The sequence below is a fragment of the Loxodonta africana genome, chromosome 18, assembly GCF_030014295.1.
Source record: "Loxodonta africana isolate mLoxAfr1 chromosome 18, mLoxAfr1.hap2, whole genome shotgun sequence".
NCBI lineage: Eukaryota > Metazoa > Chordata > Mammalia > Proboscidea > Elephantidae > Loxodonta > Loxodonta africana.
This window is the reverse complement of record NC_087359.1, coordinates 27991771-28004106: the sequence shown is the minus strand read 5'-3', so window position 1 is coordinate 28004106 and position 12336 is coordinate 27991771. Positions and strand designations below refer to the sequence as shown.

The 12336-nt window shown below is 41.4% G+C and overlaps 1 protein-coding gene across 2 annotated transcripts in view; it reads right to left on the bottom strand.

The window, feature by feature from the left end:
* The window catches only part of ERN1 (endoplasmic reticulum to nucleus signaling 1), a 105306-nt gene that overhangs the window by 66147 nt on the left and 26823 nt on the right, over nt 1-12336 (bottom strand). For both annotated transcript variants that reach the window (XM_010597028.3, XM_023556996.2), the window contains exon 2: nt 688-808. In XM_010597028.3, coding sequence (XP_010595330.1) covers nt 688-808 — 121 coding nt within the window. The remainder of the gene's footprint in view (nt 1-687; nt 809-12336) is intronic.

The window sequence follows — 12336 nt, the reverse complement described above, 5'->3', positions numbered from 1 at the left end:
TTATTACTGGAGAGAATAATAGAGATGACTCCAAAAGCCCCAAATCCTAGACCTGCATAGCTATATCTGGGACGATGAGTTTGGAAATCCAGTACAATTTCCTAGTTGTAGGACTTGACTGTGTTAACTATCACCAGCAAGACAAGATCATGAGATACAAGCACGGCAGGTTCAATGAGAAGGAAGCCCAGCCTTTTACTTCTCTCACCATAAAGACCCAATAAAGTGACTAACTTGGATGAATGTCAAATCTTACAGCCCTCAGTTATTTAAGCCTCTTTAAGAAAACAAATGAGTAATTTGAGGTGTTGATATTTATAATTCTGATTACAAGATTCTAATCATTAGAACTTATAAAAACTAAATGCTACGTTATCTCCTTAAAGATCAACCAGCCAAAGCTACTAACAGAAAAGCCTAGAGCCATTTAAACGCAAAGATTAGACAGAAGCAAAGCAAAACAAACAAAAAGCCACTAAGAAAACGTGTCTCTTCAATGGATGCACTTAATGGATAATCACAACCTGAGCCAGAAACACAGCCCCTCAAGCCTAATCCTCTCTCCTCTCCTTGACCCCATTCTCCTTTTGTATTTTATTAAATAATGTATAACCGTTTTTCTAAAATATGTTTACCCAGAAGTAGCAGAGCAAACATCCATGTAACCCAAGAACCAAATCCAATTACCTTCTTTTAAAGTCCATTTGATTGAGCCTGTCCGCTTGCTTACAGCATGTAAACTTCCATCCAGAGTTGACACAAACAGCAAGGTTTCAGGAAGCGTCACCGTGCTCGTACTTCCGGAAATCTGCAATGAGATGTGGAAGAATCTTCATGGTCCATGTGATACTTCCCTTTGGGAATGTACAACCAGGGCCCCATTCCCAAATGTTATCTTTCTAAAATCCTCCATCTTACGGATGAAGAAACTGAGGTTGGAGAACTCAAATTCCCACCCAGGGCACACAGTAGATAACAGAAGAGTCAGGACTAGAACCCAGGACTCCTTACTCTATTTCAGAGGCAATCCCACCTGCAGATAAACAGGCTCATGACCTAACATGACAAGCAGGGGAATTCTGAAATAATCCATGGGAAGCCTCCACTGAAACAGGGGGAAAGCAGGCTCAGCTTCCTGAGTTCCTTTTCTCCCTTACACTTTACTTTTTAAAACCTGGTCATCTTGCAAGACTCCATGATAAAGAAGAATGCCAACACACCCGCATGCCCCCAAGCTCACTCATGAAATTTAAAAAGCAAAGAATTAGAGAAAAATTTTCAAAACAAAATAAGGAAAAACAGTTTTCCTTATATAAAGAGTTTATACGATAATAAAGCATTAAGATTCCAGTAGAGACATGTTATAAAAGGATATGAATAAAAAAGACAACCCGAATTGTTCCTCACTTACAATCAAAATATAATTTAAATCAGAATATGCCTTTTTGCTCAATGAATTAATTTTTTTTTTTTTTTTTAAGGAAAATAGTCAAAGGTAGTGAAATTCACTTTCCCATCCATTGCTGGTGGCATTGAAAATTACAAATTAGTGCAATCTTTTTGGAAAGCATAAACATGTTCATACTTTTAGATCCTGTAATTCCACTTCTATACACTAAAGAAATAATTCCAGATATGGAAAAAGCTCTGCGTACAAGGAAACTCATTACACCCCATTTATAATCACAAAAAACTAGAAGGAACCAATGTTCCGATAATATCTAAGGACAAAATTAATTACAACACATATACTCAGTGGAATATATATAATCATTAAAATAGCACTTGGAAAAATCTATGACACAGAAAAAGGCTTAAAACATGCTATCAAGTAAAAAATATAGAATCTAAAATTTTGTGTACGCTGTGGTTATAACTATTTTTTTTTTTTTTTTTTTCTTTTTTGACTGCCTGTCCTCTTGCTTTACTGGGAAAGCAAACAGGTCATGTAAGGTACAATGAATTTTTCATAAAGAAGACAGACCAGTTAGTGGGTAGATGAGGAGCTGGAATTTAAAGGAGCTTCAGCAAGCTCCTCAGTTCCAGGTGACACACTCTCCATCCCAGGATATCAGGCAACTTGACCATCTTTGTCAATATCCACCAAACAAGGGACAAAAGTCTAGAAACAGAGGTCTCACAATCAGATGGTGTACATCCAAGAATAGAAGAGCTTGTTGTTATTAAAGGCTACAATACAACTACAATGAACTGCTGTTGTTGCGTGCCACTGAATCAATTCCGATTCATAGCAACCCTATAGGACAGAGTAGAACTGCCCCATACGGTCTCCAAGGCTGTAATCTTTATGGAGGAAGGAGCCCTTATGGTGCAGTGGTTAAGCACTTGTCTGCTAACTGAAGCAGTTCAAACCCACCAGCTTCTCCACAGGAGAAAGATGTGGCAGTCAGCTTCCATAAAGATTACAGCCTTGGAAGCCATATGGGGCAGTTCCACTCTGTCCTATAGGGTTGTTTTGAGTTGGAATTGACTTGATGGCAACGGGTTTGGTTTTTGGAATCTTTACAGGAGCAGATGGCCAGGTGTTTCTTCCACGGAGCCGCTGGTGAGTTTCAAACACTGACTTTTTGGTTAGCAGCCGAGCGCTTAACCATTGCACCACCAGGGCTGCTCATAATGACTTAAATGCTCCCAAATAGATCTTCTCACAAGGATTAATATTAAAAAGGGTCAACACTTAAAATATATCAGTGCTGCTTAACTACTAGGATGGAAACAAAAGCCACCTGCCTTGTCTGAGCATCTTGGAAACCACAGGAAGGGCAATTGTCTATGGTTGGTTGGTGAATCGAAATAAAACACTAATCACATAAATAACAGTCTTCTAGAGTCTCAAAAAGACAAGGCTTAGACAGAAGTTGAATTTAGCAACTGAGAACTCTGACAATTAATCACAATGTCCACAGTGACGTCACAAACCATATAACTGACTGTTTTTTTTCTTTCTTTCAGGCTCTTGACTGTTTCAAATTAAAATACCTGGGGAGTCACTCTGAACAGTACTATTCTCTCACATGACAAATTATATTACTTACATTCTCCAGCTTCTTTTCTCCGGCATTCCTTTAAAGCATGAAAATGCCTGCCTTCAAATAGTGTTGCTATAGCTTATGAGAACTGAACAAGCTTCTGGATGCTTTTTGCTATACTGAGCACGGCTGAGAACTATTTGTACCAGAAGATTTAAAAACACTGTTCCTCAATAATGAACTTATGCATTACCTTTGCCCAGCCATTGCAGTCTGGGTGCTCCCTTTTCTCTACAATGGATGCAAATAGCAATAGACCCTGCAGCCATACACACTATTTCCAGAGAGCCTGAAAACTTCTGCACACTTGCAAATGATGAATAACAGGAAAGAAAATGTTGACTCTGCGATCTGCTTCAAGCTGGCTATCTAGAATCTGACTTATTTTTAAAATGAGTGGGACACGCATGCCTGGGTTTGATGGTGGCTTCTAGGAAGTAATCGCGTTACACTGAGGGTTTGAATGGTGGTGGCGGGTGATCTAGTCTAGCCTAAAATTAGACACCTACACCTGTCACTGCCCTGGCTTCTTACAGCCACTCTCCCTCTGCCACTCAAATAAACAAGGCAGGGAGGCACACTTCAAGCTCCTCTAAAATTCAGAAACTATGAAAGCCAAAAGGAGTCCTGGTGACTCAACGGTTAAGTGCTCGGCTGCTAACCAAAAGATTGGTAGTTCAACCCACCCACTGGCTCCGTGGGAGAGATACATGGCAATCTGTTCCCATAAAGGTTACAGCCAAGAAAACCCTATGGGGCAGTTCTACTCTGTCACATGAGGTCACTATGAATTCAAATTGACTCAACAGTACTCAACAACAACGTGAAATCCAAATTCCCCTCAACCCATGGATTTTCAGAAATGCTGTATTTTCTTAAAAAATATAATTTTTAAATTTCAGACACACTTCAAGAAATAGTTAACTGCCTACCCAATAACAAGGGTCAGAAACATGAGAAAAATAGCACAGGCCTTTCATTTCTAAGACAGTGGGAAGAAGTGGCACCAGGCACACACAGTGTCTCATACGCACTTTGCCAAAGTGATCTATACTTGATGGGTCTCATAACATCTGGTGTAGTTACAAAACCGGCGGTTCCTCCCCCGACACAAAAGGCTTACACAGACATACAGATGACCCACCACTGTGAAGGAGAGTCATACATTTCTCTGGTGGCATGTACATCTAAGCCAATTGTACATCTCTAAAGGTTAAATTCGTGTGGTAACACTGTAGTGAGAGTTTAGTATGCTATGAAAAACTACTGAAAGCAGTTAAAAAATGTATTTTCTATGAATCTTCTCCCCTCCCACCTCCATTCCAACAACCACAGTATTTATAACAATATTACATTTGCCTAATAACAAAACGATATTTTTTTTTCTTTTAGGAGTATAGCACTGATTTCTAGGATTTGTTCAAGGGCTACATTCCCCCACCATGTTTATTAGATTACTGTTATTTGCATAATCCTAACTTCTGGAAACCCTGGTGGCGTAGTGGTTAAGAGCTACAAAAGGTCGGCAGTTCATATCTACCAGGCACTCTTTGGAAACTCCATGGGGCAGTTCTATTCTGTCCTATAGGGTCACTACGAGTTGGTATCAACTTGACGACAACGGCTTTTTTGTTTTTTGTTTTAATTAATTACTTAATTAATTTTTATTTATTTAAGGTTAAGACAACCATTCCTCTAAACTAAAAATACAATGCTTGTATCATGCTAGCAAGGATACTGGCATGTGTTGCCAACAGATTATCATTACACAATACAGTGTGCACCTAAGTTCCTGGAACTACAACCTGCCACCAATCACCAGGCTGTGCTCCTTGCCAGGGCGCAAACCCACTGGGTGGCTGGCCACAGAGGTAAAGCAAAGGCAAGCTGGCTTAGGGTTCATTGGGGTTGGTTAATGAACACACAGTGCAGTATCACATGTTCAACTCGAAACAGGTGTGAAAGCGAGGAAGGATAAGACAGATTTCCAAGGTGGTTAAGCGTTTGGCTGCTAATCAAAAGATCAGCAGCTGGAATCCACTAGCTTCTCAGAAACCCTCTGGGGCTATTCTGCGCTGTCCTGTAGGGCTGCTAGGAGTCAGAATCGACCTGATGGCAAGAGGTTTTTTGTTTGTTTGTTTTGTTACCTAGTTAAAAACCAGTCGCCATTGAGTCAGCTATGACACAGGACGACCCTATGTGCGTCAGAGTAGAACTGGGCTCTATACAGTTTTCAACGGCTGATTTTTCGGATGTAGATTGCTAGATCTTTCTTCCGAGGCATCTCTGGGTGGGCTTGAACCTCCAATCTTTCAGTTAGCAGCCGAGTGCATTAAATGTTTTTACCGCCCGAGGACTTCTTCACTACCTAGTTAGGATATATGAAATCTTGAGAACAATTAAAGTTGCATGTCCCCATATGCAGAATAATATATTTCAGGTAGATTAGGATGTGCTGAGGAATCAGTGTTTATAATTATTAATCTGAGAATACTGCCTTGGAGATAGGAAGGACACGCTCTGCAGGGGGATTTGCCTGCACCAAGGGAGGCAAGATACGACTGCGACTGCGTGTGTTTGTGGCGGGGGGGGGGGGGGGAGGTGGGGGTGGTGGTGGTGAGGGAGGTGGAATCTGATGGGTGAGAAGGCAGAGGTGAGAGGTAATGGCAAATAGACTGGATTATTCTGCTGGCTACAGTTGGCCGACAGCCGCAGGATGGGTCAGCTGATTTTAAGAGATATCAGTAAGACACTTGCAAGTTAACCCGTGAAGTAATACCAGTGCAGCAGGAAAAGCACCTCAAAATAATATTCTAGAAGAGTTCCTTGGTAGGCACTAAATGGTATGCAAAAAAAGTCAACATCTATGATTCTAGTTGCAGCAATATTATCTACTTCAGACTATAAACCCTAACAAGGCCCAGCTATTTGCAACTCTGGTTGCTTTACAAAAATATCCAGCAGAGTGCTGTCATTCTAATGCCATTTGATCATGATGGTAGATGTCTGTGCACAGTGATGGCTAGCATCAAGAATTCACCAAAGCAGCGTAACACTGAAATCACTGCCAGGTAAATGCCAGCACAGACTGATTATATAATGATGTCCCATTGACAAATAACACCCACATAAGTATCAGGAGAATGAGCTAAACACTAAGGTCCAAAAAGGGCCACCTTTGAAAGTATTTTATGTAAAGGCCTAAAAAGATTTTTTTTTTAATTGCCTGTAGTCATCTATCTATTGAATTGGAATAAAGAACAGAATTAAAACATTGGCAATTTCAAGAGACCCTTCTTATTTCACTCTGCATATGTTTTAAGGATTTTGGTCCAACAGAAAACATTGCAAATTCTGTTATACTTCGTTTACCTGCATGTAGGTCAGCAATAACCCATCAACCATGCAGTTCCTGCTAATTACCAGCCTATGCTTTTAGGTTTCCTGATATTAAGTCAACAAAGGCAGCCATGACATTTGCTTTGGACTGGAGTCAAATGTCTAGCTGGGATGCAGTAAAGGACAAGGCCTAACTGAACAAACAGCACTGTGTGGTTTCCAAACTAAGCGGGTGAGAGTTAAACTAGTATTTGTGGCAATTCTGGAGTGTGGTGTAATTAACCACCACCCAAGACAGTTACAATTCTTCAGTTTAGGTTACTCTTCTTTAATGGATCTGGGAAAAGGTTCCTCATAAGTCTTCTCTACTCTTGAGTGCAAAGGTTTACCAATTTCATAATAGGTTACTATATTTCCCCCAAACTGGTTTTGGGGCCCCGGGCTAAGTGTGTAAGTTCAAGCAGCAGTTCTGTTTGTCTTTATGGTCCCTCTGCCATCAACTTACATTGTCATCACAGTAGGAGGAAATACATCTGGGCATGAAAAGTGCTACACGAAACCCTTCACCATGCCATAGTCAAGAAAATAAGCCCTTGTTCTTAGGATGGTGTCAAATCCCTAAGGCTCCTTGGGGTGTAGGCCAACCCCTGCATTTCATAGATATGAAAACGAAAAGTCAAGGCTACACAAACCGTTTAGTGGCCGAGTTTTAGAATGCAGGCATCTCCACTACATTATGTCGTCTTCAGTAACGGGAAACGACACCAATTTAGATCTTGTAAAAATTGAGAAACCTGTTAGGCTCACTGTCACCATGAGTTAGAATCGACTCGACAGCAACTAACAACAAGGTTACCGAAGACTCAGCTTAAGCAAAGCAAACTAAACTAAAATTCTGACTTAGACTCTAAACTCATATGGTCACCATCACACTTACAAGTCAAACTTTATCCATTTGAGTCTGTATATTCACATGCAAACAAACCCATTAACAAGTCCTGATATGAAAACGCCAAAGGAAAAAAACACTCAATCAGATACCAAATTTTTTAGTCCTTAAAACAACAACTAATCTGAAACCGTCACTTTTGCCTTTTAATTGGTCAGAGATTTCTTTTCTTTTTTGGTGGGGGGGGGGGGATGACCCACAGGGGTCAAGTAGAAAATGGACCGATGCTTTAGAATTAAACAAAAGTTATCTACAAACAACTGTATTTATGACATAATTGCTACCTACACTCGCCAGATGTTGCCAAGCTCTATTATAAAGGTTAAACACTATGAAATATGGCCCTAGTTGGGATACCTAGCTAAACTGACTTCCCCCAGCCAGAATCCACATGGTTTGAAGTTTATTAGAGAATTATCCATTTCCCTGCTGGCCCAAGTCCGACACACCACCTTCCTCTCTCCAATTAGCTGGATAGTCATTCAAGTCCATATGGCTCCATTATTTTCCCATACTACACAGATGAAACAGTAGGGATTACTTATGGCTTCTGGGATATGTAATTCTGGAATGAAAAGGGCCAGAGAGATCACCTTACCGAGCCCTCTCATTTTACGGGAGAGGAAATCAAGGCCCAGATAGGGAAGTGACTTGCCCAAGGTACCGCAGACAGTTAACCAGAGGCTCGGGATTGGAACCAAAGTCTCCACCTCCCCGTCTGGTTCTTTGGCCACTGCTCTACACTATAATTTCATGACCTTCAATCATGGTTCTGAGAAACATAAGCTTAAATTATTTCAGGCCTGAAGCTCCCCTTGACTCCTCCTAGGGTAGATGAAGATCAGCCAGCACTCTGCTCTGGTATGAGGGTTGTATCTTTGGGATGAGACCAAAATGTAATTTGGAGATTCGCCGTAGACACCCAATATCCCAAAAAAAAAAAAAAAAAAATCCCAAAAGGCACTACAAATTACATAGGGTGGGATCTTTAAAAAAAAAAAAAAAAGTTCTGGATGAAAATGCCTAGGATCCTACTACAGATTTAAGTGGGTGGGCATAATAACACAAAAAGCTTTAGCCACCATTAAAAAAAAGAATTCCTACAATACACATTCATCCAGCCCAGTTCTAATGGTTTAAAAAAAAATTGCTCGTTGATGATGATGATGATGATAATGAGCATGAGGATGCAGTAGCCACTGCCAACTCCTTCTTTTAACGCCAGAGACAAGGAAACGCACATTAATGATTAGCACTACACAACTTTGAACAGCAGGGACCTTTTTAATGACCAACCGGAAACTGCTGGGCTTCACACAGCAGGCTACGGCTGCTTCACTTAGCAGGAGTAAGAAGCTCACACAAAGGAGGGAAATGCAGATTTGAATACTGACTTCTTTAGGTGAAAGAAATCTTATGCCATCAGAGTTCTGTAATTTCAGCATAGGTTTCTGTTTCCTGGGCTCTTTTGAGAGGCAAATATAAACAGCTCTATGCAATTATCACACATTTAGGCAGAGACAGGAAAGCATAAGAAACTGCTTGGAAGGCTGTGCTGGAACAACTGAATCTACAGAGTGTGGCATGAAAACTGAGGACTCTGAGAAATAATAGCAAGACAAGAGGAACTGGCCAAGACCGAACGACGCTGCTTTCTCCAGCTTATCATAGCAGACAGGAAACAGAAGCAGGAAAGAACTACCAACAAGGAGATACCAAACCTTTGGGTTCAAGAAAGAGGCCCTTCCAGACACCAAAGAGAACAAAACTGCCTCCTGAAAAAAGAAAACTGGCGGTCTGAGGCAGGGATAAGAGAGGGAGCATACATTTTTAGGATACGCCCACTGTCAACAGGCTCAATTTCCCCAGGGATCTCTCTTTCTAAAGTCACCATTCTGTTCAGGGTTCTGCCTAGTCTGGACATCATATAGTCTAACTGCCAACTTCTCCAGGTCTGAAAAGTGGATGGCATGGGCATCTGAATTGTGGGCTAAGGTGGGGTTAAGCCTCTAAATTTGATTTTTCTTTTGAAAACTGGGAAATAGCAACATCTCCCTAAACACTAAGAAGCCAAAGTAAATGTCAAGAATTTAAAAAACAAGGGTTATATAAGTATTGTTGTTGCTAGGTGCTATTGAGTCTATTCTGACTCATGGCGACATTATACGACAGAGTAGAACTGCCGCATACAGTTTTCTAGGGTGTAATCTTTACAGAAGCAGGTTGCCAGGTCTTCCTCCTGCAGGGCTGCTGGGTGGATTTAAACCTCCAGCCTTTCAGTTAGCAGCTGTTGCATCCTCAGGGTTCCTTATGTAAGTATTAGGGAAGATAATTTCAATTAAAAAATTGGTGGTAGCCAGGGATACCATCAGAAAGTCAACAAAACTAAAAAACCTTATTATCCACTCTGTCTCGGATCTCAACTGCTCCCCATTTCTTACCTTTATGGGCAGATAGCAATAAAACCATAGGTGATGGGGACAGAGACAGTCTGGGGATAATTAAGAAAAGGTTAAAAAAAAAAAAAAAAAGGCTGGTTTGTGGTGTTTAAGAAGGAAGAGTGTAAGATTTTCTAATAAGATTTTCATCAAAAGGTACTACATTGTATGTTCTGGAACTACATTTCAATTATTTGGAAACTTGCTTATGTTGAACACTCATTTTCTGATGGTGTTGAACAAGTCAACAAATATCAGTTGTCCTCTGATGTAGTGCTGGGGCAGTATGTAGTGAGATAGTTAAAAGGTTGGACTCTGGAGCCAGACTGCCTCAGTCTGAACCCAGGTTTGGCCATTTACTAGCTGTGTGGTGTGGGCAGTCACTTACCTCTCTCTGACTTGGTTTTCTCACCTGTAAAATGGGGATAATAATAACACCTACCTTAAAAAAAAAAAAGGGTTATTTAAAAATCAAACTAAACTCATTGCCACTGAGTTCATTCTGACTCATGGCAACCCTGTGGGACAGAATAGAAACGCCCCCTAGGGTTTCCAAGGCTGTAATCTTTATGGAAGCGGACTGCCACATCTTTCTCCCATGGAGCAGCTGGTGGATTGGAAATGCTGACCTTTCAGTTAGCAGTCGAGTGCTTAACCACTGTGCAACCAGAGCTCCTCTTCCCAAAAAGTTATTAGAAGATTCAAATGAGTTAATATACATAAAGCTTTTTGAACAGTGTCTACTATATAATAAGCACCATGCATTGTTGTTAGGTGCCTTCAAGTCGATTCCAACTCCTAGTGATCCCCTATGACAGAGGAGAACTGCCTCATAGGGTTTTCTTGGCTATAATCTTTATGGAAGCAAATTGCCAGGTCTTTCTCCCATGGAGCCATCAGGTAGGTTCAAACTGCCAAGCTTTCGGTTAGCAGCTGAGCGCTCAGCTGTTGTGCCACCAAGGCTCCAAGAACCATGTAAGTGTCAGTTATTATTATTAACCAAAACTATGGGAGACACTAGGATCTAATCCTGACAAAAGACCTCTGATTCCTGCCCTTATGGTGCTGATAGGCTTAATGAAGGACCATAGTAATAAAACAATCACACAAACACAGAATGACAAACTGTATAAATGCTATAAACGACATACAGGGAGCCATTAGAGTGTAACAGGAAAATTAGACCTGGTCTGTGATTGGGAGGGGGGTGGCGGTAGGGGCAGGAAGGACTCACAGTGTAAGTAAGGGAAACCAAAACAAACAAACAAACCTGTTGCCCTCAAGTCAATTTCAACTCAAAGCAACCCTATAGAACAGAGTAGAACTGCCCCATAGGGTTTCCAAGGAGTGGCTGGTAGATTGGAACTGCTGATCTTTTGGTTAGCTGCCATAGCACTTAACCACTGTGCCACCAGGGCCCCTAGTGTCGGAAAATTTTCCTAAAGAAGTTAAGAACTACAGGAAGGAAGAGAAGAATTGTCTGGGTAGAATGCATAGCCTAAGCAAAGGCCCTGAGGCAGGAGACAATTTGCTGTGTTTGAGGACCTGGCAGACCAGTGTGGCTGAGCAGAGCTGGGGCAAGGTGGGGTAGGGGAAGTAGGCAGAAGCCCAAACGTGTCCTCATACAGAGTGAGCCACAAAATCAGAATTTTTTTACCTGTCTTATTTGTTAGCTATGCAGCCTATGGAAAGGGTAGAAAGGTGTGCTGTTGGTATCCATGTAAGGCAAATCTATGCAGCCTATGGAAAGGGTAGAAAGGTGTGCTGTTGGTATCCATGTAAGGCAAATCTGGAGGAGAAAACCACTCCTGTAAGGTGAAGCAGCTGATACACCAACCACAGATTAGAAGCTGTGTTCACACCTTGAGTCTTCTCTAGCGTTTTAATTTATTCTAACACTACACTAACGTAGCCTAGCTGGGTTATAGCTGGATATGAACATAACACACCAAAACTTCCTGGGAGAGTTTAATGAGTAATAAGGCTGTTTCTGTGATGAAATGTGAAATGAAATGTGATGAAATGTTTCTGTGATGAAACAAAACAAACCCCAACATAAAGTCTCTTGTTTTCTGAGACACCACCTTCAGGATCAAAAAATTCCCTCTGAAGGAAGGCTCAAGGAGCTAAACCTGCCCCCCAACTTCTAATCTCCCAGGGTGTGACACCTCCCCAGCACCCGCAGTCAGTTCCAGGGCTATTTTTACTACAGCAGGCAGGAATCTTGGGAGCACTAACCTTATAGAACGAGGTAAGTCACCGGACCATAGTCTCACATTACTCCAGACGCTTGGCAAGGCTTGAGGGTATTTATCAATCTCTTCCAGGCACTCCCTGTTTCACACTTCTTCCTGTTGGCTGACTCTTCCATTTCCAACTAACTTATTTCCAGTTCACTTATTCCAACCCCATCCTAGGCCAGACTCTCCCTTTTATGTTCCATATGTACAGAAGGAAGCGTTCTGTTGAATCCAAGGCACTGGAGCCCCAGTGACCACAACTCCTGCCTTCTAGGAGTTTACCACCTAGCAGAGGAACGCTGTAATACAAGGAAAAGGAT